Below are 27479 nucleotides of genomic sequence, written 5' to 3'. Positions count from 1 at the left end.
AATTCATGTTCCTGGCTGTATGGTCTTTAATCTGTTCTTCGTCACAGGTTGTCATGTCTTTCTGAGCTACTTCATGTAGTATAGTAATCTCTAGATGCATCCATGTTACTGAAAATGAGTTGGACACAACTGAGCGACTGAACTCAACTAGCCACTTTACCATCTGAGCCTCTGTTTCCTCAAACATAATGAAGGCATGGGTAAGCCTAGGGTCCCTTCCACTAACAGAAGTCTGAGATACCACGACTAAAGGCAGGGCGACGACTCACGGGTGCAGAGACCAGTGGCAGAACATAGGAAATTGAGGTTTGACACCTTCTGGGCGGAGAGTAACAGACACAGTGTAAGCATCCTTGCCTCGCTGCGCTCCCCGCCACCACCACCAGCTCTTGCCCACTCCGCTTCGAGTTTAAAGCCCAGTGGGCCTGGCAGTTAGCTATTCCAGGAATTCGAGTGAGAGGAGTTGCCTAAGGGGCCTCGGAGGAGCCTCTCACCAGCCACACTAGATGGGCGCCAGCAAGGGCCGGGCGGCGACAGCGGCCCCCAGCCGCAGTCCATGCGGGGGTGAGATCTCGGGCGCGAGCCTGGGCAGGTCCCAGGCGCGCCCCGCCCACTCCGCGTCCGCTCCGCCTCCCTAGCTGCGCCCTGGCTTCCAGCCACCGCGATCAGCTGCTGCGGAACCCAGAAAGAGGAAGGGGCGGAGCTGCTTTGTGGCTTTTCTCCGAGCAGTCAGCCGACTGCGCGGGGGGTAATCGGTGTCCCTGGCACCGCCTGGAATCCCGAGAGCCTACTGAGGCCTACACCAGCCGGGGCCGGGCGGGCGAACCAGCCTGGTCTAGGAAGCTGGGCGATGCCCCGCCATGGAGTGTCTCCCGGCCAGGGCCGCCCCAGGTCGGACGGGGAGCAGGCATCGGACAGGTCCTTCGCGGCCCCCTGTCTGAGGCTCCTGTGGTTGGGCTTGGCACTTGCGCTGGCACTGCCCAACTCCCTGGTCCTCTGGTCCTCTGCGGAGGCCCATCCTCTTCCTGCCCAAGGCCATCCCGCCAAGTTCATTCGCATAGCGCCCCAGCTCCAGGAGGCCTTTGGCTGGTGGAACCTCACCTGCCCAACCTGCAAAGGACTATTCACCGCCATCGACTTCGGGCTGAGGGTGAGTGCTACAGGGGCTGCTGGGAGACAGGCCAGAAAGGTGCAGCTGCGGGTAGGGGCTGGGGCTAAGGCCGGAGCTCTGGGGTTTCCAAGAGCATCCCTAATGGAGAGGCTGTCTTCCATAAGACTTTGCTGAATTTGCTGTTCTTTGGCTGCACATCACCACCACCACGTCCACTGTGACTTGTGAAGTAAGGAAACAGTGCAAGTTTAATGCTGGGTACTGCGCTAGCCCTTTTACTCAGGTTAAATGTCGCCTGCTAGGTGGCTTCATTACTGTTATCTCTGCTTTATAAATGAATAGAGGCCCCAGAGCCGTAGTCACTTGTAGGAGGGCCAACAGCTGGTGAGGGCAGGACTCCCAGCTTGGTGCGCCTGACTGAATCCCCTCCACCTTACACCTAGCACCACTATGGCTAGGGCTAGCTACTAACCAAAAGGGAACCTGAATTAAGGAATATCCAGAGATGTGGGACTAGTTGGGTCGGGGGTGCCTTGACTGTCCCTCATGGGGTTATGATGACCGCTGGTTGGTTGGGGGGGTGGTCGGAGGGTGGCGGGGTGGAAGGTTTCCTCGGGGAATCAAGGCCCTATCCTCACGTGTGTCCCCAAATCCTGGTCAGTCTGTCATTCTGCCCAGTCCAAATTTTAGGGCACTCAGCAGACAGTGTCTAAGAAAGTCAGCGGGGCCAGCAAAGGCCTGAACTGCCACTGAGCTTAAAAGGAAGTACTGGCCTGGTGCTGCTTGAGTCACAGGGCAATATCTGTGGGAGACAGGTGTGAACTAATATCTCTTTGCCATGGTGGAGTCTATCCCAGCCCCACTGTGGGTATGGAAGCCCAAAGGGTCTTTCATATCCAGGGTGGCCTGGTCCCTGAGCTCTGTCTCTGACTCCTCACCACTGGTTTTCCCATGGCAGAATCAGGCCAGTGTGGCCTGGGTGGGCTCCGTGGCCATCAAGCTGTGCATGCTGCTGAAGATCGCGCCGCCTGCCGTGTGCCAGTCAGCTGTCCACCTCTTCGAGGACGACATGGTGGAGGTGTGGACACGCTCAGTGCTGAGCCCGTCAGAGGCCTGTGGTCTGCTGCTGGGCTCTTCCTGTGGGCACTGGGACATCTTCTCCTCTTGGAATATCTCTCTGCCGACCGTGCCAAAGCCGCCCCCCCAGCCGCCCAAGCCCCCAGCCCCAGGCTCCCCTGTCAGCCGCGTCCTCTTCCTCACTGATTTGCACTGGGATCACGACTACCTGGAAGGCACAGACCCCAACTGTGAGAACCCACTGTGTTGCCGCCGGGATTCGGGCCCACCGCCTGCCTCCCAGCCCGGTGCTGGGTACTGGGGCGAGTATAGCAAGTGTGACCTGCCCCTGCGAACCCTGGAGAGCCTGTTGAGTGGGCTGGGCCCCGCCGGCCCTTTTGATATGGTGTACTGGACAGGAGACATCCCTGCTCACAACGTCTGGCAGCAGTCTCGTCAGGACCAGCTGCGGGCGCTGACCACCGTCACAGCCCTTGTGAAGAAGTTCTTGGGGCCCGTGCCGGTGTACCCTGCCGTGGGCAACCACGAGAGCACACCCGTCAACGGCTTCCCTCCCCCCTTCATAAAGGGCAACCAGTCTTCCCACTGGCTCTACGAGGCGATGGCTGAGGCGTGGGAGCCCTGGCTGCCGGCTGAAGCCCTTCGCACCCTCAGGTATTTGAGACCCACGGAAACCCAAGGAGGGAGGAGAAAGGTGGATGAGAGCGAAGGGAGTGGGGAGCTGGCATTACGCGTGAGTGCTCTGCCTGAGCCCTCAGCTCGCTTCACTCCCCTCCCAGGCTGACCCCACTTTCCACTTCCACCCTCATCTCCAGGCACCCTCCTTCACAGGGCTAGTGGCACTGTGTTTGCTCATGTTGGCCCTCTCTAAGACGCCTTCCCCCTTTAACATCCCGATTTTTCCAGCTCACCTAGGTAGGCCGGGGCTCTCTTCTCTCTGGACGACCTTTGCTTCCTGTTCTAGCCCACTTTCTCTCTCCTCTGAGCTCCTAGAGCCTCTAGTCCTCTGAGCCACTCTCCAGTCCCGTGGGCCCTCTGGTCAGTGCTGTCTGACCTTCAGCCAGAATGTGAGCATGAAGGTAGGGATCATCCTGGGTGCCTCTTTCCTTCACACAGGTTCCTTGCACAGGACTAGGCACAGAGGGCCAAGACTCCAAATGTGTGCTGACCCGTGTTCACTTTGTTTCAGAATTGGGGGGTTCTATGCCCTTTCCCCACGCCCTGGCCTCCGCCTCATCTCTCTCAACATGAATTTCTGTTCCCGTGAGAACTTCTGGCTCTTGATCAACTCCACAGACCCTGCTGGACAGCTCCAGTGGCTGGTGGGGGAGCTTCAGGCCGCTGAGGACCGGGGAGACAAAGTGAGAGGGTGGTGGGAGCTCAGCCCGTGGGCAGGGGCCAGGTGTGGGAGGAAAGAACAGGGCCTTCCTGAGCAGACTCCTATCTGGTGCTGGAGCACTTGTAGGCAGAGAAGCTCTATTTTTCTGCACTCACAACAGTGTTCCCTGGGGATTCAGCTCAACTGTCACTCTTAGAAAGTCCTTTCACTTGCTCCCCTTCTCTGGCCATGAATGCCAGCCCTTGTTGAAGACATGAACACCTGCCATCCTAGCTAGTGCTACCTGGACCCCTCTTCTGAAAACCTTCCTTAACCCTCCCCACAGGTGCACATAATTGGCCACATTCCCCCAGGGCACTGCCTGAAGAGCTGGAGCTGGAATTATTACAGAATTGTGGAAAGGTAGGAGGGAGATGTGTTACAGGCCTGAGTGGTTTTCGAGTCTAAGGGTCAGAAATTCCCTTGGGCATCTCATCATCCCCCACTGCCCCCATGGGGTGGGGAGGCTACGTCCTTGAACTGGATGGACAAAGAAAGCACCCTGTCCTCCTCGGATCCTCTTCTCCCTTCACTGGAATCTTCTGAATGTGACTCATGTCTTCTGGCCAGGTATGAGAACACCTTGGCCGGTCAGTTCTTTGGTCACACCCACGTGGATGAGTTTGAGGTCTTCTATGACGAAGAGACCCTCAGCCGGCCGCTGTCTGTAGCCTTCCTGGCACCCAGTGCCACCACCTACATCGGCCTTAATCCTGGTGAGTGGGGCGGAAGCAAACTGTTGGGGTGAAGGAGGTGGTTGAGAGAGAGGAAGGCGAGCCGAAGCCAGGGGATAAGCTGCCCCTCCCTGCTGGAGTGGCCTTGCCTGCTCCGTGTCCAGCCAGCCCTCCCTCCTTGCAGGGTACCGTGTCTACCAAATAGACGGCAACTATTCCGGGAGCTCTCACGTGGTCCTGGACCATGAGACCTACATCCTGAACCTGACGGAGGCGAACGAGCCCGGAGCCACACCACACTGGCACCTCCTCTACAGGGCTCGGGAAACCTATGGGCTGCCCAATGCGCTGCCCACCGCCTGGCACGACCTGGTGTACCGCATGTGGAGGGACACACAGCTTTTCCAGACCTTCTGGTTTCTCTACCATAAGGGCCACCCGCCCTCGGAGCCCTGCGGCACACCCTGCCGCCTCGCTACCCTGTGTGCCCAGCTCTCCGCCCGCTCAGACAGCCCTGCTCTGTGTCGCCACCTGGTGCCGGATGCGAGCCTCCCCAATGTCCAGAGCCTGTGGTCAAGGCCACTGCTGTGCTGACACCCCTGGGGCCCAGAAGTGGGAAAGAGCTTGTCGTAGGAAAGGCGTGAAAACTCCAGAGGGCCACTGTGAGACGAACGTCTGGTGGAAGGGCCCATCTCTGGTGGTCCATGCACACCTCGAAAACAAGACCTCCTTTCCTGGAGCTGGTTTAGCAAAATATGGGAGGGGGGTTGGCTGCTCTGAGGCTGCTGTCCTTTTGTGGCCATGGAGCAGAGGTCTAAGTTGGCACTGACCTGGGCAGACCAGACAGAAGTTGTCACCCCAGGCCTGTACTGGTCAGCCAGGAACCCTGTACGGCTGCTGCTGCCTGGTTGCCAGGCTGTTCAAATAAATACAAGGGACTTGGACTCGAGACCCTGCTGCAACTGTCCCAATTTCTTTTTTTGAGGCAGGGAGGGCAAGGGGGGCCCAGGAACAAAATCCTAACGGAAGGAGGAGGGTTCTTGGAGTGATGGTGTGTTGTGGGCACAGGAAAGTACACAGCTCAGCAGGGCAGACTTTATTAGTGATATCAGTACAGCAGAGGTACCCACAGAGCAGAGGAGAGAGGACCCATGCCTGGACCCGGCCCCCCGCTTCTGCCCCAGCAGGATCCTATGAAGATGGAGCCTGGCCTCGACCAGTTCCTCCTGCTTCACCTGAAACGTGGGGATGGAGAGCTGGGGCTGGCCTTGCTTCCTCTTTCTGCTCCTCTTCTCTCAATCCAATATTGTCACTTGCAGAATTAGATCTCCCTTCCCAGCCCCCAGGTGAGGAACCCCAGCTACTGGGGAGGGCAACTCTGGTGGGGGGGACCTGAAGTCTAATAATAGCCTGCAGGGCCCCTCCCCACCCCGCACCCTTGAGTTCCTTGGGGCCCAATGCAAGCAGGTGGAGGGAGCACGGACGGCTTCAGGGGGTGTGGGCCCCCAGCCGTTTAGGCTTGAGGGAGCCCCACAGCGACTGAACGCCCCGGCGAACGGTCCACCCCACACGCCGGGCAACAGACTCGGCTGGGGGCGCTGGGAGGCAGGAGGTGGAGGCCTGGGAGCGGGCATCCAGACACTTCTGGTAGCGGAGCTGCAAAGGCAGGAGGCGCAGTCATGCCGCAGCCTGCCCCAAGTGGGCTGGGCGCCACTGCTCCACCACCCTCCCCACTCACCATGCATGCAGCCTGCACGGCCTCCGAGAGGCTGGCAGCATTGGGCTCGCACCAGAACATGTGGCAGCAGAAGGAGGCTGGGCCGGCAGCCATGATGAATGCAAACGTGTGGACGTCTCTGCCCACGGCCAGGAAGGACAGGAAGCGCACCCGGCACTCCCCCAGCACTGCCTCCGTCTGCGGGGAGGGGCACCAGTTGGAAAGGGATGGCCGGACCCTCTTCCACTGGGTGTGTCCATCTTTCCGGAGGCCCTTCCCCTCATTCCCAGTCTTGCCCTCCACAGCAGGGCCCTGCCATACCTTCTCCACCCAGGTCTTTACCTGCTGGTGCAAGATGGTGAGAGTGGCAGGGGCCACGCTGACATGACTTGGGGTCCACTGCTCACGGCTACTGGAGGACAGGACGGATTCCAGGGCCCCATTTATCACATCTACCCCTGAAAGACAAGGACATGAACATGGCACTGCTGGTGGTGGACAGAGGACACCCCAGCTCTACGCTGGGGACTGTCCAGCTCTGCCCAGTCAAGCCCGGGGTCTCTGCCCCATCCCTACTTCACCTGCCCACAGCCCTGGACCATGCTGCATAGATACCCTTCTTTGGTGCACTCCTCCTTGGTTTCGGTGACCTGGCACTTTTCTAGTCTCTTCCATCTTGAATCCTAAGCTTGCTTTGCTTCACTGACTCTGTCTCTTCCTCCAGCCTTCTAAGCAGACTGACCCCCAAAGCTCTATCCTCCCCATACCTTGCTCTCCACATTCACACACGGCAGTGCTTCATACAACTCCTAAATCAGCCCCTATAGGCCAGTTCTCGCCAGTCCTTAAGACTCCAGGATGCAAGCTTTGCTTTTGGCTTTTTTTTTTTTAATTTCCATTTGAGCAATGTTGTCTCATGTGTCACACCACGTTATGACATTATAGTGCACTGTCATACACAATCTCACAACAGATCCCTTTATCACCATTTTATAGATAAGGAAACTGAAGCTTATATTGAGAAATCAGGTAATTGACCTTAGGTCACAACCGAGAAATGAGGATCTGAAGACAGGCAGTCTGATTCCAGAGCCTGAGTTCTCAGCCAGGCCTTTCCCCTGCCCCTTGTCTATAGTCCTAGTCTCAGAACCAAAGGGGCTGTCAAAATCTTACTGCACTCAGTAATTTCTAATATTTATGCAAAAGCCAAGGAATCCAAGGTTCCTGGCTTTTAGATCAATCAACTTGCCCTTGTAACAATGTTTCCGTTAACTCCTAACGTTAACTGCCGTTAAACACTTCCACCCATGACATTTCCACCCATGCATCCGTGCATGCCACCGCCACTGGGACTCAGCAGAGAACCAGGGCAGCAACCAGTTCTGCTCCCTGCACTGCTCACGAGCTGGCTGTGTCATCTGTGTGTGGTTACAGTGACGACGTTAGAGTGACTGACGTCCATGCAGAAGCACGCACTGGTCCGCCCCCAGGCCCGCTTGCCCCTGTCAGTGCCTCTGGGCTCCCACTGGGAACCGAACTTGTGGACCCTTTGAGGGCAGAAAACACATCTTCCCCCAAAGTCCTCCCTCACCTTGGCCTTGCTCATCTTACCTCTGATTGGATCAAAGCCAAACTTCTCTCCTAAGCATGAAGTCCTCCAAAAACTGGCCTCATCTGACCTGTCAAGCTTCGTATTTTACTGCTCCCTGAGCTTCAAAGGATTTATGTAGCATTATCAACATCTAATCTTGGCAAATGCCCAGCAAGGCAGATGGGAAACACAAAGTAAAAGAAGAGGATGCCCTCCAGGGACAGACTGTAACTGAGGGAAAGCCTCCCTCCAGAGGGCTCCTCCTCTCTTGACTGTCTGCGAAACTCCCAGTTCTCACGCATCAGCATCAGGGTTCACCTAGGCCCTCCTGTCTGGGAAGCCTTCCCTGCCACAGGCAGACAGGGTGCTGCTGAGACAACTCTTGGCACATCTTGTAACTGCTAGGAACTTCTTCACACTAGGCTATGGCCATCTCATGGACAGATATCAAGTTTCATTCTCTGTCCCCAGTCCTTGCACAGGGCTTATTGACTAAAGGAATTCCAGATGTCTGAGAAAGGCAAATGGGCAAATGTACCCAAACTGGTATAATAACCCAGCAGCCCAGAAGCTACAGAAGGGTGATGACACAGGAGTGGGTGGGTGAGGGCAGCCTGCAGAGCGCTCAGATGTGAATGACACTGATGCCAGTCATGTGGAGACCAGACATCAAAGTCAGACTGCCTAATAAGCAGATGGAGCTGTGGGGGTGGCACCTGGCCCCAGAGTGGGGAGGATCAGCATGGAGGCGGGGACAACAGTGGAACTAGGTGACCTGGAAAGAGTCTGTCATATGTGATGACAGCTCAGGACTGAAACCTACACCCTGACCCCAGCCCCAAACTCCCAACCCCCCTCATCCTTGTTGTTCAGTCGCTACGTCCTTCACAATCTCCCGGAGTTTGCTCAAACTGATGTCCGCTGAGCTGGTGATGCCATCCAACTGTCTCATCCTCTGTTGCCTCCTTCTCCTGCTGCCCTCAATCTTTCCCAGCATCAGGGTCTTTTCTAATGAGTAGATTCATTGCTTCAGGTCTCAACTGTAGCCTTCCAACATACTATATAATTTACTTATTGCCTGTCTATTCTGAATAGAATGTCAGCTACTTAAAGGCAGGAATCTTGGTTTAAAGGCAATTTTGTTCTTTGACATATACCAAGAATCTAGACCGGTGCCTGGCACAAATCAGGCACTGGGTAGTCATTTGTTGATGGATGGATGATTAATGAGTGAATATTGCAGCTTCAGGAGGGGCCAATGTTAAACTTGCGCAGGGTAAAAACAGAGCATAAATAAAGCATGATAAAGTGAGTTTAGGGACTACCGTGTGAAACTCTTGGCTTCAACAGGGCAGACCTTCTAAGCTGATGGACAGCAGAGGATCCATCCAGGGCTGCAGACAGTTCCTTTATTGTACTGAGAAGCTATGTGAATGGCAGGTAGATAGGGGAGTGATGCAATAACTGGAAGAGTCATGAACCTGAGGGTGAAAGGGAGGAGGAAACAGCACAAAGGGGAGGGCGGAGTCATGAGTCCTTCCTGCTCTCCCACGAGGATCTCCTCACCTCCGGCTCCACAGCTGTGGCAGTACCTTGGAATCCAGTCTACTCCTCTCTGCAAGTCCAGGCCTTCCTTCAACCCCAGCTCAATCCCCACCCTAAGAAGGGTTCCCTCACTGAATGTAATGGTGTTGATCATTAGTCAGCATGGTATAAAGGGAAGGACAGAGAACTGAAGATGACCAGGGTTAGAGTCCTCAGTCCACCATCTCCTGGGCTCTCACCTGAGCATTCTTTTGTTTGTGTGTTTGTTTATCCATTCACCAAATACTGTTGAGTTCTTCCCAAGTGTCCCTTGGCATGACACCTGACCATTTATTGAAGCCATCTCTTTTCCTCTGACCTCATACCTGCTCCTCCACTGTCCATTAAATGCTGGAGGGGCTCACAGCCAGGCCTAGCCTGATAACCCTTCTCACAGTGGCTGCCCACGTTCCAGGGTCAATCCTCTTCAGACTCATGGCTTTGATTACCTCTCTAACCCGATGATGCCCACATTTGTATCTCTAGCCCAGTCCTCTCCTCTGTGAATCCAGCTGCCAATTTGAGTTTGCTACTCACCTTCCCAAAGACACACCAAACTCAGCACGCCTAAAATTGAACTCAAATCTCCAAATCAAAACTGGCCTCTTCCAGTACCTACTACCTTTAGAGAATGGCACCACTATCCAGTTAGTGCCAAAAGCCAGGAAGCCAGGGGTCAACCTTAAGGACTCTGTCCCCCACCCCACATCCAACCAAAGCATGTTGACTTTAATCATCTAAAAACCTCTCGAATCCACACACTCCTCTCCAGCCCCAGTACAGTGCAAGATACTCTCACTACCAGCCACAACTACTGCAAGGTCCTCCTGAGGCCCCCAGGTCCACCTCCACCTGCTGAACATCCTTCTCCATGTATCACCTAGGTGCGGGCATATGTGCTTAGTCTTATCCAACTCTGTGACCCCAAGGACTGTAGCCACCAGGCTCTTCAATCCATGGCATTTTCCAGGTAAGAATCCTGGAGTGGGTTGCCATTTCCTTCTCCAGGGGATCTTCCTGAGCCAGGGATCAAACCCATATCTCTTGCATCTCCCACCTTGGCTGGAGAGTTCTTTACCAGCTGAGCCACCAGGGAAGTCCTCACAAAATTAAAATGATTATGACAAGTGCACTCCAGAAAACTCTCTGGTAGCTTCTTAACACTTTAGGATGAAGAACAAATCATAAACACGGCCTATGAGGTTCCGCAGGGTCTGACCACTGCCAAGCTCCTGGCCTCACCTGGCACCACTTTTCTCAATGACTTTGAAATACTAAAGTGTCTTTCATGATGGGTCCTCATACCCAATCTTCACTCTGCCTGGAGTGATCTTTCCCCATTTTATTCCTGTCTCCATCCCATTTGGGCACATTAGATCCTATTTATTCTTTGATCTCAGTTCAAATGTCACTTTCTCAAATCTTTTCTGACTTCCTAGACTAAATGAAGCTCCTCTGTTACATAGTTCCATGCATCTTGCTACTTTCTTTCAGTAAAATGACTCAAATTGTAACTACACATTTATTTGTGTGACTGTTTGATTTAATCCTCTTTTTTCCTAAGGTAGTTTCCTATAACCTCCATGAAAGCAGGGCCGTGGCCAGAACCTGGTACATGGTAGCCCTCATAATTATTTGCTAAGTGAATGAACAAGTAAATAATAGGTACTATGAAAGTACTAGAAGTATCAGAGTGAACCTAATAGTCTCTACCCTCAGTTTCCTTAACTATAAAATGGGTATCATCATAATCCAAAACTCACAGGATTCTCGAGAATTAAATGACATATACGGAAGTAATTTACCAACACAAAGCATGTTGACAAATATGCTCACTGCTTCCTTTCTATGATCACAGTCCATAGTTGGTGGTAATACCAAACACAGCTCCTGGCTGCTCCAGCGCTTTAGTCATCAAAGACCTACCGCCCAACCTAACCAAAGCTTTTCAAGAATGGGTCTCCCTATATGCCTGGTTCACTGGTTCACACTCAGGGAAGCTAAGACCCAGAGTGAAGCTGGTACAGAGGTACCGAAGGTGGGATGCACTCTGAAGAGCCGGGTGACATCAAGCATGAGGAAGCTCTGGTGAAAGAGGTACTGGGAGGTGCAGGGTGGGGGAAGGGCTTTGAGATCACGGTGGTGGTCCCTGGGTGGAAAAGGACACACATACCAACAGGTTTAGCAACAGGCACATTCCCCAGGTAATAGACTTGGAACTTTTGCACCAGTTCATTCTTAGGTGCTGGGAATTCCACTGCAGGAGGAAAGAAGAGGATCAGTCACAGGGACAGCTCTTGCTTCTCCCAGTCCCCATCACCAGGGTATAAACTGAACACTGACTCAGCCAAGGCCCTACCTCCACCCCTCCCCTGCCTCTCTTTAACCAAAGTCCTTACACTTATTTGACCCCAGGAATTGAATCTCCATTTTTCTTTTTGTTTTTGGCCACTCTGCACGGCTTGCAGAATCTTAGTTTCCTGACCAGGGATCTAACTCACATCCCCCGCGTTACAAGTATGAACTTCTGGACGACCAGGTTAAGTGCTGCGTCTCCATTTTACTATCACTCTGCCCAGGAACTCGTGCCTCCTCTTGGGTCCCCTTAACTTTGCCAACAAAACTGAGACAGACCTGGTGGGGTTGTGACACTGACCTTGGAAAGGGACGTCCACAAGTTTAGAGTGGTCTAGGGAGAGTCCGTTTACCAAGCAGCGGGCATTGCGCCTTTCGGCCATGATCTGAGAAAGGGAGGGGAAGGGGGAAGAGGGAGGGCGGGTCCGTCAGGGCTTCGCTGCCCTGGAGCGCCCCCCACTCAAAGACCCCACCCACGTCCTTGTACAGCAAAGGTGGCAGCTACTCCAGGGTGCGAAGGGGGCCGTGCCTTAGAGCAGATCTCATGCAGGCTGGTGGCGATGTTCTTGGCGGGTGCCTCACAGCGAAACACGTGGCACTTGAGCATCTGGGTCAGCTTATCGCGAGCTACGTAGGCAAAGTCCCTGTTGGGGGAGGGGCGCCTCAGTGTCTCCCAGTGCCTTCCAGTGCAGAGCCTCACTCCCGCCCACCCACGCCCTCCCCATCCGTCTGCCCTCGGGTCGCTGTACTGTGGACACTGCCTTCTGGCCGGAGGGTAGACAGGCAAGCATGCCGAGGTCGGGGAGGATGGGCGAGCACAGCGCGCAGGGAAGGGCGGGGCAGACTAGGGAGACTTGGGCGCTTTGCTTCATCTGGTCCAGGGGTGGGGAGAAGAATGGTCAGGGTAGATTAGGCATAGTACCTCTCTCTGGGTCCGGCAGCACAAGAGAGGCAAACAACAGAGTTAGGGAGGAGGGCCTCGCTCTGACTGCTGGCTGAGCCCCCACCCCGGAGCCCCGGCCCTGCTCCCACCTTCCGCTGTCCCGCCCGACGCCCCACACGCGGATGCTGACGATGGGCTGGGCATGCAGCAGGGCCTGACTGTGTGGCTCCACCAGCTTCAGCGTCTCATCCTCCAGCTGCAGCAGCAGGTCCTTTCCCTGCAGGCCCAAGAAGCAGATGCTCAGCGGTGCCCCAGCCGGGAAGGTGGCTGATATTTGCCACTTCCAGCTCGAGGGAGGTGAGCCACCTCTCTAGGGCCCTTTCTTTGGTGTGGGACCAGCCACCCTGCAGGCTTCAACTCTAGCAAAGCTCACACCTTTCATCTCCGACGTGACTCCTTTTATCAACCCCCTCGCTGTCAGGCAACCATCTCCCAATCAGGAGTCACACTTCCATCTCGCAGACTTGCCTGGTGGATCCGCAACCCCCTCCCCAGCCCTGGCAGAGGTGCAGCTTGGTTCACTCAGCTCTCCCAGTTTCTGCACTTCACTGCCGCCCTACCACCCTGCCAGCTCACCTCGCCCCAGCCACCAGACATGGGGTCGTGTAGATTGTTTTTGTGGTAGGAGAGCTGACGGATGCAATTGTTGACTGCTACGCTGCTGCGGCCAGGGGCCAGCTCCTCCTCGGTCATCTCCACCCAGCCTAGGGAGCGAACGGCGAAACACTGCCAGACACAAAAGAGGGGGTGGGAGATAGAGGGTCTAGTCTAAACCCAGAAGAGCCCCCAGCCAGGACACAGGGCACTCTGCTGAGACCAGAGGAGTTCCCGACTCAGAGCACAGCAGGTGGGAGGACGTAAGAGGCTCTACAAACAGGACAGAGTTGCAGGAGGACTGATGCTCTCAGAGGAGACCCCTAGGCAGGAAGCACCTGAGCCCAGCCAGGAGGGACCCCCTGCCAAGCAACAAGGCTGCCTGAGTTATAAACTGAAGTGCCTCCCGCTCAGACACAAGGGTCTGTGCTGAGAGTGCAAGAGCTGAGGACCTGCGGAGCTGTACTGAGACCAGAGAGACCCCAGAACCTGACCCAAGGGCGCTCCTGTTCACGGGGGCCCAACCTGGGCACAGGCATCGCCTTGAACACACCTTGATCCCTGGGTTGGCATTCCGTGGGGGCAGCTTCTCCTCCTCTTGGGGCAATGGCTCTGGGCTGGAGGCAGATGTAACACTTGGTACAGGCCCCCGAAGAGGGAGCTGTCCCAAGGCCCCTTCCAGACAGACCCATCCCACTGCCAGCCCACTCACCTGAGGCTCTGAGCTGGGAAAGGCAACATCCCCTCCTCGGGGTCCTTCAGCCCCAAATCCATCGGGGCCTCCTCACTGGGCTCGTCCTGAGGAAGGGGAGAGAGAAATCAGGACCCAAATGATGCCCCATCTCCAGCTCCCCCATCGTGAAGGAGGTCCCCTCACTCACCTTCCAAAATTCTCCATCCTCAAAGCGTTCTCCATGAGTGAAGCCGGTCCAGGTGAGCTAGAAGCAGGAATGGGAGCAAGGAGTGGCTGGCTTATCTTGCTCCAGCAGCACCCCCCTCCACTCCAGGTCAGAACTATCAGGCCTGTGGGCTTCACCTGGGACTCCTCTCGGGGGCTGCTCCCCTGTGATGGTGAGGCCCGGCCCGGGGGCTCCCACTGAGTGGTCCCCGTTGGGATGTGCCAGTAGTAGGTCCCTGAGGTGTCCTGGACCCTCATCCATCCAGCTGGCAGGTCGGAATCCGTCTCGAAGGCGTTGGGGTTCCAAAAGGAATCTGCCGGGTGGGGGGGGTGGTCTTGGTAAGGTTCTGCCTACCTAACAAGAGAATCATGGGTGCTATGCCCAGTCCCCTCCCGAGACCCAGTGGTGGAGAAGGGGTGGGGGAAGGGCTCCAACACAAGATTCCTGCTTCCGCCTAGAGCCTAAAGTCTGGAGTCACAGCATGGGGGGCCCACCAGCAAGGGACGTGACTCATGTCTCCTCCTGGGCCCTGCTCCCAGCTAATGTGGCCACACAGAGGGAAGGAGGGGGGCAGAGAGAAGGCAAGGAGGTTGAGTGACCCCAAATGACCTGTCATACATATCCGTATCTCCAGTGGACACACTTACCCTTTACACACACATGCACACAGTCACACAACATATACAAGCCCTACTACACACCTGTGTAGCCCCCACAAACACAAGGGTGTGCACGCACAGGAGACACCTACACGGATAGCAGGTATTGCGTTCATGTGCAGGGACAAACACACACACACCAACTCCATCCATCCACTAATGCAGCCACCATCCACAAAGGTGTGTGCACACACATATATATTCTAGCCCCTGCCACACACATGTGCAGACCATATCCACAATGCCCCCCAACCCATGTGTGGGTACCACACCCACAGTGAATGCACAGACACGCAACATATGTCAACCTCTGCCACATGTGTGCAGATACCACAGACACTCACACCTTGACCCTTGCCACACACACGTGCAGACATTTCATGCACATGTGCACACCACACACCTGTGACATGCCCTCCCCTCTCCAAGCAGAGCCACACTGTTCCAGCCCCACAGCCCAGCTCACGCCTCCAGCAGGTCCATGCTCCCTGCCAGCCCGCCCCACATGGTGCCCAGGTACATGCCGCCCCTCACCTGGGCTACTATCCTGCAAGAGGATGGCCAGGAAAAAGTCCTGGGAGACCATGGCACTCCTTCCCAGCCCCTCCTGCTCCACCCTGCCTCCTCACAGCCCCTCCAGCCTGGCCAGCTGGGCTCACAGCCTGGTGCTGGGCTGCAGAGAGAAGCTCATCCCGCCCACTTCTCACCAGGGCAGAGCGCCTGCCAGGCAGGATCCTCCCCTACCTGGAGCTCACCAAGGAGGGGCCAGGACCACAGGGAAGGGAACCCCCTTGGAGTGGGGATGGAGGGTGCAGCTCGTGAGACCCCAGCCTTCCCTGCTCACATCGCTTCTTTCTGATCCTAGATCCCCTCCCCCAATCCTGAATCTCCATCCCACCCCCCGCAGCGGTCACCTCAGTGCCACAGTCAAGCCCAGCCTTAGGGACGACAGGAGGCTCAGCCTCGTGGGAACACCCCAGCCACCTGGGGCCCTGCAAAGCCTAGAGCTCTCCGTGCAAACAGGGTGTGGCTTCCAGGCTCCCAGGGATCCCACCCCTGCCCAGAATCTGCCAAGCAGTTCAAGCGGAGGGTGGGCTTCAGGGGCTGGGCCCCAGCAAGCTTGAGGCTGGGCTTGGGGCTTCCCAGCACCAACCCCCCTCACCTGCCAGGGCCCAGCTAGGCTGCAGCGTCTCCTCGGCAACCGCAGCACCAGGACCGGCTGGGAGTGCCCAGACTGCTGACGTGCTTCCCGTTACCAGGGAAACCAGGAATCCGGACTGGTCCAAGAGGCAGCACTGAGGGACAGGCAGTCAGTCCCCAGACCCAGGCTGCTGGGCAACCAGGCAAGGAGGGCTGGAAGTGGGCGTGGCTACACCGAGGTGACTGTGTACCTGATGCGAGAGTCACTTTGGCAAGGTACCTCGCCACCCTCAGCTTCCAATGAAGTGGCCTCACAGAGGAGGGGCTCTTCTTGCCCATCCAGCCTCCAGGTACCCGTTACTGCCTCCTTCCCCCCAGCCACCTCTCCCCTCAGGTCCCAGGGAGTTAGAAAGCTTGCGTTTCCCTGGGGACCCTCCACGGTCTTCGGGGCTTTCCCCCCAAACCTTCCAGGAACACCACACCCAGGACAGCTGTGTCCCCCAGAGCCACACCCTTCTCCCTGAAGGGTCATATACCCCTGAATCTGAGGACCAGGTCACCATCTCCTGACTGAGTCACACACACCAATCCATCTGCCATCCCTGTCAGTCGACACCTTCCTGCCTCAGAGCTTCATCCTTCCGATCTGTCCTGGAGGGGCCGCTCTACCCCCGGACCATCTGGGAGGCCCTTCTGGAGCTTGGCACATCTCCCTCCGAGCACAGCCCCACCCCGGCCCTTGCTTCCACAAGCACACATTTATTTAGAAATGCATACTTTCTCCTGCGCCAATTCATTCAAGCGCTCCCCCCACGCACTCAAAGGTTCAGGCCTCCTTGGCTAAGCCGGATGCAGTCACCTGCTCTCCCTTTCCCCAGCCCTACTCACTCCCGAAGTCCAGCTAGGTCACTGCAACAGCCTCCCAAGTTGGTCTCCCTCTTCCTGTTTAGCCCTTTCCAATCTGAGCTGCATGCTACAGCCCCAAATGCTAACAACCTCCTCTCCAGTTGCATACTCTAATTGTTTTCTCTTTGCCCCCAGGACAGAACCCAATTTCTCCACAAGGTTTGTAGGACCTTAGGAGCCCCTATTCCCCTGCCTCTCAGCCTTACCTCTGACCACTCCCCTCACCCTTGGTCTCTCTCCCTGCTTCTCTCTCTCTCTCTCTCTCTTTCTCTCTCTCTCTCTCTCTCTGTCTCTCTCTCGTGCCCCTAATCCTCTCTGATCCCAGCCTACATTCCCTCAAACTTCACCTGGCACCACCTACTGGGCATCAGTGTAAAGATCCCTTCTCAAAACTGACCCACCCCTGAGTCTATTACCTGCTCTTCCTGCACCTCCGCAACCCCAGGGCTCAAACTACCTATTTACTGCTATCAAAATACTAGACTGAGTGCTATGAGGGCAGGAATCTCTATCATTTGTAGTACGTATTCTCAGCATTTAGGACAAGACCTGGCACCGAGTATGAACCCAACACAGGTAGGAAGTTCATTCATTCATCATTCGCTCATCATTCATGCATCCATCCATCCATTCATTCATATACTTCCGCATTCAATTAACAACCTTGTGGAGATCCTAGGGTGGGAAGGAGAAAATAACGTTTGCTCAATTCTACCCCATTCCTACCGGAGACCAGACCTCCTCTGTGGTCTCCCTGGTCATAGCAACAGTCATAAGAGAGTAGGCAGTGACGCAGCCTATCCCGAGATACTCGATTTCCACTGCCTCCAGCAAACCTTGATCCTTGCCGATCCTCTCACCACACCAGCTCCCTCGCTGAGGTCACTGCCCGCACCCAGCAGACTCTTCCCAGCTCTTGAGCAGTTCTGTCCTCCCACTCTCAGAAGGCTCATAGGAGTGACCACCACAGTGACCATCCAGGGACCCCAGAGCAACCAGGCTCTCCATTGTTCAGTCCCTGATTGACACACCCTGAGGCAGAGGTTGCAAACGAGCCGCCTGCAGGCCGTGTAAGCCTCAAATAGATTTTGTCTGGCCTGTGTGGTACTTTTTTAAAAAACAGAGTTGGTTGCTAACATTTAGAAATTGGGATGCTTCACATCCATATCTAGTTTTCAGTTTCCCTTGAAGAACTGGCTCCACTGAGACTACATTTCCCCACACCTAACCCTATGAGTAACCCGCTGGAGTGGAGTAGCAGCAGTTCCTATAAAGGGGATCTGGGCAATGATCACTGACGGTCGCTAACATCCCTCTAAAGACAGGCAATTAGACTTTGTCTTTGGTAGAAGTACTCAATACCACCTGTGAAGTGTCCTTTCAAACAAAATACAAACAAAAACAAAAACTCTGAATTTAATGAAGGCTCTAGAACTCACTGCCAATTTACGGGAAATCCAGGGGAAGTGGAACTTCTTCAAATCCAGAAAATGGAAAGCCCAGGGAAGACAACACAGTGGCTTCAATTAAAACAACAACAAAACTTTGAGCAAAATAGAGATGGAGGGATAAGGTACAGATCAAAAGAAACTTTGAGACATACCAACCATCAAAAGGTCTGTTCCTATTTGGATATTGATGAAATGAATCAAATTTTAGAAGGGCAGGAGCACACTCATTAGACAACTGGGAAATGTAAACACTGACTAGATATTCAGTGATACTGAGGAAGTACTGGTAAATTTCAGTGGACATGTTTTTAGTAGTTCGGATATTTTTTGCCGGGGGTGGGGGGCAGGCAGGAGCATGCATGTAGGATCTTAGTTCCCAACTAGGGGTGGAAACTGTGCCCCTGCAACGGAAACACAGAGTCTTAACCACTGCACCACCAGAGAAGTCCCTGGATTTTTAAAAAGTGTTTTATATTTTAGACATGCACGAGTTGGGAGACTTCTCTGGTGGTCCAGTGGTTAAGAATCCACCAGCTAATGCAGGGGACACGGATTCTATCCCTGGTCTGAGAAGATTCCACATGCCACAGGGCAACTACGCCCATGTGCCACAACTACTGAGGCCCAAGCGTTTTAGAGCCCGTGCTCCATAACAAAAGAGCCACAGCAATGAGAAGATGGAGCACCATAACCAGAGAGTAGCCCCCACTTGCCTCAACTAGAGAGAGCTCACCGCAACAGCTAAGACCAAGTGCAGCCAAAAGTCAATCAATCAAGATTTTAAAAAAAGAAAAGAAATGCATGAGTGAACATTTACAGATGTATTTGCTTCAAAACAGCCTAGGCTGGGGCCCAGGAGTAGCAGGTGGGGGTATGGATGCAACAAGGGTAGCCATGTGTTGATAATTGTTGAAACTGGGTCATGGGTAAGTCAGGTTCATTATTCTGTTATTTTCGTATATGTCTGAAAATGTCCATAGTAAGTTTTTTGAAAGGGGATGGCATGCTGCCCTTCACTCATCTGAACTGCCTGCTCCCTGCCAAGGTTCCCCAGTCTGGGTCTGGGTAAGGTGCCTGCTGCCTGGAGCGGGAAGAGTCTTTCCTCACACTACCATCCAGCACAGGCTTGCGGCTGCAGCCCATTATCTCTGTCCTTTGCTCCTCAGCTCTATCTGCATCTCCACGTGACAGTAGCAAATGCAGAGATTCAACTTCTTTAAATGGGGCCCACTGAAGGATCAGTCCTTGGATAGATATCAATCCTAATATCTATCCCCCATCCCAAGAAAGCATCCTCTTCTTCGTTTCCTTTTAGTCAATATCCTCTTCCTAACAAAACATTACTCTTGCAACATCCAGTGTGGTGCTCTGTACATAACACTCCAGTCCTTCCAAATAGACCTTTGTGGGGAGCTGCTGCCTGTTCAAAACTGCCTAGAGGGCACCTAGGTTTGTCCGGCTGTATGCATCAGTGATAGCATAAGGGCCCAGAGCTCAGGTCTGTACTTGGACCTGGTTTCGATCCCAGTTCTACTGTGATCTCAGACTGTGGGTGACCTTGAAAGTGGAAGTCGCTCGGCCGTGTCCGTCGCTTTGCGACTCGTGGACTGTAGCCTGCCAGGCTCCTCTGTCTATGGAATTCTCCAGGCCAGAATACTAGAGTGGGTAGCCATTCCCTTCTCCAGGGAATCTTCCCAACCCAGGGATGCAACCCAGGTCTCCCGCATTGCAGGAGGATTCTTTACCGTCTGAACCACCAGGGAAGCCCATGGGTGACCTTGGGAGAGGACTAAATCTCTCCAGGCCCATTTTTTGTCACCTGTACTATGGACATACTAATGATATCTATCTCCCATTGGCATGCAGATTTAATACCATAATACTGAGCAGAGAGCCAGTACTTGGTAAGTGCCTCATAAACAGACCAGTCCATCATCCATCGGGGGTATGTGATGGAAAGGTCTATCCACTTGTTCAAGCACTCTCAGTATGAAGACATTTCTTTCTGGAAAAGCAGGGCATGGCCTGCTGAGGACTAAGGACACGGGCTTGGTGACCCCCGCCCAGGCGGATACCAGCCTCTGTATGGAGGGACCCACCTTCTGCCCTCTCTCCCTCCCACGTTCCCCATGTCAAGCTGCACAAGATACCTGTGTCCTCCGGGGAGCCATAAGAGGGGCTGCCCTGGGATAAGGTGGCCCAGCTCGAGTCCTCGTCGCTGGCTGCGCTGTTCCGCATGCCAAACAGGAGGCTGGCGCTCTTGCTGTGCTCTCGGGGGCCGTCTGCCAGGGCCTGGGGCCCAGGGGGCACCTCCGAGCTCTCCAGGGGCTCCGGCAGCCCTGGGGGAGAAGATAAGTCCTCTTCCTCTTCCTCCTCCTCTTCCTCATCATCCTCCTCGGCCTCGCCTGCTGCCTTCTCCTCTCCCTCGTCCGGGCCCTGCTCTTGGGTGCTGATGATCAGGCCGGGTCCTCGCGGCCCTCTGTTGGCCGCGTTGTGGGCGGAGAGCTCCAGCTCAGAGTACAGGTGCATCAGGCCTTTGGGGCCCAGGGGTGCCATCTCGGGTTCCTGGCTGGCCTCCTCAGCCAGGGTCAAGGTCACATTGCGGTTCTGGTCGCGGTGGGCTGTGGCGGCCCGCCGGAGCTGGTTCTGGCCCTCCTTTAGCCACTTGGCATTGGCAGGGCCTGGCTCGGGCCCACCACCCTCCCCCATGGCGCTGCGCAGATCCTTGGGTCCCACGGCCGTGGCCTGCAGCTTGGCGTTGAGCAGCTGGTTGTGGGCAGCGTGCAGGGGCAGGGGCAGGCTCAGTGCGGGGCCTCCGTGGCTGTTGGCATTAATGGCCGACTGGCTCAGGGATGATGGAACAGACATGGCCTCAGCAAATCCTGCAAGTGGGGAGAGGAGACCATGCTGAGCCTCCAGGTCAGCATAGCAACACCCCTGCTTCAGCCCCAGGCCTGTGCCCTGCACCTCCTCACCTCCCTTCACTCAGTAGGCCAGCACATACCACTGTGTCCTGTGAGCTGTTATCCTAGGAGAGTAACTGGGCTCCACTCTCCGCCATCACCACCACACCCACTCAACCACCACCACCACCTGCACCGGCCAGGCCCAGGCCAGGTCCACCCCATCCCCAACCCCCAGCCCCGAGCTGCCAGGGATAGCAGAGCTAGCCCCTGCTTTGCCCTCACTCCCAGTGGCAGGGACTCCATAACAATGGTTCTCTGTGCATCCCCACCCCCAACTCATCCAACTGGGGCTTACTGTACCAGGAGTGCGGCTGGTGAGGAACCAGCTCCTGTGTTCTAGACACTGGACACTGCCTGCTCCCTGCCTCTTGCCACACCGCTACCCACAGCCCCAAGACTGTGAGCTCCCCTGGCTCTGGTGCTCTCATCATGAATCACTGGGCCCAGCTGGCCCCCAAGTACACCCTGTACGAGGGACCGGGAAAATGAGAGAATGAACTGCAAACCAAGCCCCCGGGGCAAGGTGCTGAGCCCTCAGGTCACAAAACAAGGGTCTTGAGCTCCAATTCATGGCTCCTTTGACCAGGTGAAGCTGCATTTTGGTGACTGTTTCTACCAAGTATCTCACCTCGGGCACCAGTTCCTCTGCCAGCACCTACAGTGCTTCTGGGTCACCGTAGGTGCCTTTGATCTGGACCCCCAGCTCCTGAGGTCTTTGCCTAAATGTCACCTTTTCAGGGATGCCTTCCCTAAATACCCTAATACTGTAGGCCACCATGCCCCCTCCCAGCCGTCCCCAAACTCTCCCCAGCACCAGTACCATCTAACAAGCTAATTTATTGTTTACTTGGTTTAATGACTGCCTTCTCATGGCTATAATTTGAGTTCCATGGTGGTGAGGATTTTGCCTTTTTTTATTCAATGCAGTATGCCTACAGCTTAGCTCAGTGCTGACACAAAGCAAGAACTCAATAAATACTTGTTGAATCAATGTATGAATCTGCCCTCCCATCTCCCCTGGCCCCATTGAGCATCCCCTCTGCCAGTTTCAGAAAACACACAGTGGTCCTATTACTGTGTGTCAGCCACTGCTCACGGTGCCCTAACCAAACTCCACTTGCCCTTCCGGTGAGGGGCTCACCTGTTCCACAGTGACAGCCCACCCCTCCTGACCCCCTGAACCCCCTCCTGCATCCTCAGAAGCCCTTTGTGGATCACCTTCTCCACCTATCAGGCTTCCCAGCCCATCACCCTAATGATTGATCCCACCCTCAGAGCCCCATTCCACCCTCCCCATCTCCCTGACCTTCCACTGGAAGCTTCTCCCTTTCTATGACCCCCAGTATAATGTGCTCACTCCCTGGATGCCCCCTCACAATTTGTTCTCCCTCACCAAACTACTCAATTTTCTCACATCCTGACCCTCTTAGACAGCCCCTACCACACTCTCCTCCCCTCCCTGATAGCCTGACTCAGAGTTCTCTCTTCCTACCTGACCTCCCCCAATAGGCAACTGACCCCAGTTTGCCCCCAACACACACCTTCCTCTCTGATCCTCACTGCACAGTTCTTTCTCCTCAATTTCTCACCTGAGCGCTCTCTAGCTCCTTGTTCACCCTGAGCTCTTTGTCTCCCCGAACCCACAGCCTCAGTTCTTTCTGCCTCCTTGGCAGAGCTCTCAACCCTGAACCGGCTGCAGGGAGGTGTTTAGGCTGCCGGGCAAGGCTTGGCCATCTCCTGGGTGCAGTGCTCCACTTAAGAGGTGGGTGCCATAGCTCACCTCTCCGTCATTTCTAGCTCCTCAGACCCTAGCACGATGCCATGCACACATCTGTGAAAGAAATGAAAAACGGTTCCTGTCCACGTGTCTACCTCCCACGTAACTGACTGCTGGTCTGCTCAGTATGGCTTCCCCTGGGCAATGAGAAATTTCGTGGCCACTGGCACCAACAAGAAAAATAAACGGCTCTGCCTCTACCCAGAACCACAGTAATCTTCCAAAAATGGAAACCAGATTGTGTCACTCTCCAGCTCAAAAAATTAGATGGCTCACCGCTGCCTTTAGGATAAAGTCTGCGCTCGTTAGCAGATCACCAAGAGCCTCCTTGAGCCAATTCCTGTGACCCCCTCGGACCCTCTCCCCATCTGCCTCTTCCTCAGCTTATGCCCCAGCCACAGGAACTTGTCACACCCACCTAGCCCTGGCTCTTTGTTTACACTGATCTCTCGCTTGGAATCCTGTCTCCCTTTGTAAGGACCTCTGATTAGGTTTCAAAACCTGGCTTAGCCATCGCAGCTCCTAAGCAGTAAGTCTTTCCTGTTTGGTCCCTTCTCCCCTCTTCACGTGCCCATTCCCTCCTCTGCGTCTCACCTTGCCCAGCACCACCGCATTCCGATGGAACATCTAAGACTGTGTCTTACTTCACACTCCATGACCAAAGAGAGCTGTGCGTCTGCAGAGTGGGCCCTTGGTCAGGATGGAGGGGTAAGAGGAACTAAGAACTAGGTAGCTCAGAACTAATTGGGAATAGACACTGAGACAGGCTTGTGTGATCCCATGGACCGGGGAAGGAGAATCAGGGAGGGTGCTGGAGAATGCTGAAGGGTCCCTGAGAAGGAAGTAGTATGGGGTCCCAGGCAAGTAAGGTCTGAGATCTAGGCAAAAAGGGGGATGGTTGGCTTAAACTGACATCCTCACTCAAAGGCTGTTCCTCTGAGTTTCAGGAGATGAAGGACCCCATGACTGTGCCATACTCGGAACATCACAGGGATGATTGGCCCTTCTCTAAAACAGGAGTGTGTGGAGCCAGGTTTCTCAGTACTCGGGACCAACCTCCTTGACATCTGGAGGTTTGATGTGAGAAGGGCACATGCCCTGTGAGGCTGGGACACTGAGGAATCAGGGTGACTTCAGGACACCCCTGCCCATCTGCTCACAGGGACAGAAAGCACTGGGGGAGGGAAGCGGGTGTTCTGCTGTGAGTGCTGCCTGTCCCAAGAAAGTGTGGTCACCTTTACTTCATTTCTTAAGGTCAAAGAATGACCAGTTGCTCAGTATCTTCAAGAGGGGGCACAACCCAACCTCTTCCCTCCCACTGGTACTACTCACACCTGGGACCTCTCCAAGGATGGAAGGAGCCACACAGATTCTGGCTCAAGGCAGGGAGCAGGCAGGCTCCTCAGGGAACTAAGAGCGGCCACTAAACCTGAAGGGCCTGACAGGAGACCTCAGGGGTAGGGGATGAATCCTGCTCAAGGTCAATGGTTTTCTAGCCTGACTGCTTACTGTATGCCAGGCACTGTGTTAGGCATGGGGGGGGAGAGAGATGAATAATAAAGAAATGGCTCTTCCTTGATGGATTTCACAGTCTATCAAGAAACAGTAGTTGACGAGCTCATTACACTGCAGTATAACGGTAGTATCTAACCCTCTAAGCACTCTGTATTTGTTGAATAAATGACTGAGTATTACGATGGGAAAAGAACAGGGCACTGCTGCTGCTGCTGCTGCTGCTAAGTCACTTCAGTAGTGTCCGACTCTGCGCGACCCCATAGACAGCAGCCCACCAGGCTCCTCTGTCCCTGGGATTCTCCAGGCAAGAATACTGGAGTGGGTTGCCATTTCCTTCTCCAACGCATGCATGCATGCTAAATCGCTTCAGTCGTGTCTGACAGGATCCCAAGGTTTACTTTAGCCAAGACATCAGCGGAGACCTGCCTGAGACAAGAACACAGCTCTCCTTGGACCAACCCCTTCCTCACCCCTCCCTCTCAGAGGATAATGCCTCCCTCCCTCACTCCTAATTCATTGAGGAAATGGGAGCCATCAGCCAGAGAACATCCTCAGGCCCAAAAACGTACTGACTCAGCATCTATTCATTTCTCTCCTTTTCTCCAAAACCAACTGCTTCACCTGTCATTTAAATTCTTCCTTTCATGCCTTTCTAGGAATTTTTTTTAACCACTGTTGATTCATTTTTTCTTCCATGTAGTAAATAGCTCCTCAATAAGATCCACTATCTCCCAACTTAAACACAGAATCTTTCCCAACCTGACACCATGAACTTCTTGAAAGAGATGTCTTTACTCACAGCTGCCATTTCCTCACCTGGGTCTCACTCTTCAACTCTTTCCAGCCCTGCTTTCACTCCAGCACACCTCAGTAACAGCTCCTTCCAAGGTCAACATGACCCCAGTGTCATTTACTCCAACAGACACTTGGGAGTCCTCATCCGGGTTGTACTTTCAGCAGCATCTGACACCATGGCCTCTCATCCAGCTTTCAGCCATGGCTTTCACGCACTGTATCTCCTGATTTTCTTCCTACACTCTCGATACTGTCTGATGCTTTCTTACACTCCTTTGCTGGCTCATCTTCCTCTGCTGGAGTTTCTCATGGCTTATTCTCATGCTGTTTTCTCATTCTCACCCAATATTCAATACAAGTGTTCATTCATGCCCATAACTTCAGTTGCCCCCTGCAAACGGATGATTTCCAAAAGTATACCTCCATTTCAGAACCTTCATCTGAGCTCCAGACAGATACATTCAACTTTCTACTCAATATCTCTAGCTGGATGTCTCAAGGGCCTCTCAAACCAACATACTCACTCATGTTTCTCTCCCACACCCTAACTGGTCCTCTTTCAGGATCCTGGCTCATGGAATAATATGACCATCCAACCTGTTCTATAAACCAGAAGTAGAAATTCCATCCTTGACACCACCTTCTCCGTCTCTCCCCATATTCAATCTATCCCCAAGTACTGACGATCTTCTATCCAAGAAAAATTTCTGGATTTGATTGACATTCTACATCTACTACCATCAACAGTCCACACCAAGGACAAAGGCTTTATGATCAAAATTCTTAACATGGTCTAAATTGTCCAGCTCAGCCTGGCCTCTACCTTCCTTCCACGTTTGACACTTTGCTGTCCAGCATCACTGGTCTTCTTTTGATTCCTTAAAGACATCCTGCTCTCTCCTTCCATAAGGTGTTTACACACGATTCCCCTTCTGCCCAGAACTCCCTTTCCCTACCCTCCCAGCTTAACTCCTACTCATCCTTTACAGCTTAGTTCAAATGTCATGTTCTTAGCTTTCCTCAGTCCTCTCTCCCTACCCTCCAGTACAGTTTAGCTTGTGCTCCTGTGTGTTCTCAAGACACCATTCACCTTTCCCTTCATAGTAATTATTATATTTGTAATTTTATCTTATCTGACATTACCCTTAGACTGTCAGCTCCATGGGAACAAGGGCATAGTGTATTTTGCTCATCATTAATCTTCAGCGCCAAACAGTACCTGGTATATACTAGGTGCTCAAAGCACACTTGTTGAATAAATAAATGATTGAATAGTTGTTTTTTTTTTTTAGTAAAGAAAAATTATGTTAGAGTATTAACGGGAAGTAAGCAGGAGGGTATGTTATCAAAGCAATCAAGGAAAAAAGGGGGTGGGTGGCCTAGATTAAGTTTGGCAGCAGTGGGTGAGATGGAGTGAAATGAATGAATTTGAAAAATACTTAGGTAGTGGATGTGGCAGAACTTGCTGACATAAGATATAGGGTGAAAGACAGAGATTAATCTAGAATGTTGCCCAGGATTCCAGCTTGGGTAGCTGATTGGAAAGTATCCATTTCTGAGAGTTGAAATTTGGAGACTTGAGAGTGAATAAAATATGAGAAGAAAGTGCAGAATGAGAGAAGACAGTCTAGGAAAGAACCAAGAGTGTCACCAGCAACTAAAGAAAGGGGAAGGAGGCAGCAAACTGAGAAGGAGCAGAAAAGGCTGCAGGAGAGAAACCCAGAAAATGTTTCAGGGAGAGTAGACACACACCACTAACACTAAGAAACGGCAAGGACGTACAGGAAAAGCGTCCATTAGGTTTGGCCACATGGAAGTCTCCAGTGACCTTGGCTTGAGCAGTTTCCATAGGTGCCAGAGATGGAAGATGGAGTGAAGTGGTTTTAAGAATGAATGGGAAGCGAGGAAATAAAGATATCAAAGTGTAGACGAGGTTCTGGCTTTAAGGCATGTAGCCAACTGGGGCTCCGAGGGGCTGGGAAAGCAAGAAACACACAGGCAGGTTCAAAATAGATTCGAAATATCCTCTGAATCGACAATGGGAAAACTGCTCCTAATGAGTGCTCCAGCCAGCGCTAGGCCTCCAGGCTGAGCTGGGGCCAGCCGGCCCCGGGGCACACCCCTCGGTCGCCGAGGGCAACAGAATGCGGCTTGACAGATTTCAGGCCTGGGTCCCTGCAGGAATCCATGCTGCCTGTCGGCCCACCTCACCCCAGGTCCCCTTCCCAGTCCTTGACCACCCCTCCCCCATCCTCTTATTCCCCTCCCCCATCCCCCACCGCCCCCAGCTCCCCGATCCTTATTCTCGCTCCCTATTCATTCCGGAGGGGCAGCAGGTAAAGGTCGG

General features: G+C 53.9%; 2 protein-coding genes across 3 annotated transcripts in view; one reads left to right on the top strand and one right to left on the bottom strand.

Annotated features, from left to right (window-relative positions):
* Nucleotides 1-395: 395 nt before the first annotated feature.
* On the top strand, nucleotides 396-5189 carry SMPD1 (sphingomyelin phosphodiesterase 1). Its single transcript, XM_069555183.1, has 6 exons — nucleotides 396-1150; nucleotides 2070-2842; nucleotides 3378-3549; nucleotides 3853-3929; nucleotides 4137-4282; nucleotides 4425-5189. The coding sequence occupies exons 1-6, from the start codon at nucleotides 851-853 to the stop codon at nucleotides 4832-4834; spliced, it is 1878 nt and encodes a 625-aa protein (XP_069411284.1). The 5' UTR covers nucleotides 396-850; the 3' UTR covers nucleotides 4835-5189.
* Nucleotides 5190-5321: 132 nt separating this feature from the next.
* Nucleotides 5322-27479, bottom strand: part of APBB1 (amyloid beta precursor protein binding family B member 1) — a 23053-nt gene continuing 895 nt past the window's right edge. For both annotated transcript variants that reach the window (XM_069555182.1, XM_069555180.1), the window contains exons 2-14: nucleotides 20230-20961; nucleotides 14061-14236; nucleotides 13906-13962; nucleotides 13737-13822; nucleotides 13578-13641; nucleotides 13007-13156; nucleotides 12520-12647; nucleotides 12017-12131; nucleotides 11789-11873; nucleotides 11306-11389; nucleotides 6300-6415; nucleotides 5979-6155; nucleotides 5322-5896 (exon numbers count right to left, since the gene is read on the bottom strand). In XM_069555182.1, coding sequence (XP_069411283.1) covers nucleotides 5729-5896; nucleotides 5979-6155; nucleotides 6300-6415; nucleotides 11306-11389; nucleotides 11789-11873; nucleotides 12017-12131; nucleotides 12520-12647; nucleotides 13007-13156; nucleotides 13578-13641; nucleotides 13737-13822; nucleotides 13906-13962; nucleotides 14061-14236; nucleotides 20230-20947 — 2124 coding nt within the window. In that variant the 5' untranslated portion in view covers nucleotides 20948-20961 and the 3' untranslated portion in view covers nucleotides 5322-5728. The remainder of the gene's footprint in view (nucleotides 5897-5978; nucleotides 6156-6299; nucleotides 6416-11305; nucleotides 11390-11788; nucleotides 11874-12016; nucleotides 12132-12519; nucleotides 12648-13006; nucleotides 13157-13577; nucleotides 13642-13736; nucleotides 13823-13905; nucleotides 13963-14060; nucleotides 14237-20229; nucleotides 20962-27479) is intronic.

The sequence above is a fragment of the Ovis canadensis genome, chromosome 15 (assembly GCF_042477335.2).
Source record: "Ovis canadensis isolate MfBH-ARS-UI-01 breed Bighorn chromosome 15, ARS-UI_OviCan_v2, whole genome shotgun sequence".
Taxonomy (NCBI): Eukaryota; Metazoa; Chordata; class Mammalia; order Artiodactyla; family Bovidae; genus Ovis; species Ovis canadensis.
This window is presented reverse-complemented; position numbering and strand designations above follow the sequence as displayed.

Coding starts and splice junctions, on each gene's coding strand:
- SMPD1 (XM_069555183.1), top strand. CDS start 851: ATGCCCCGCCATGGAGTGTCTCCCGGCCAGGGCCGCCCCAGGTCGGAC. Junction 2,843..3,377: donor GAAGCCCTTCGCACCCTCAG/GTATTTGAGACC, acceptor ACTTTGTTTCAG/AATTGGGGGGTTCTATGCCC. Junction 4,283..4,424: donor CTACATCGGCCTTAATCCTG/GTGAGTGGGGCG, acceptor CCCTCCTTGCAG/GGTACCGTGTCTACCAAATA.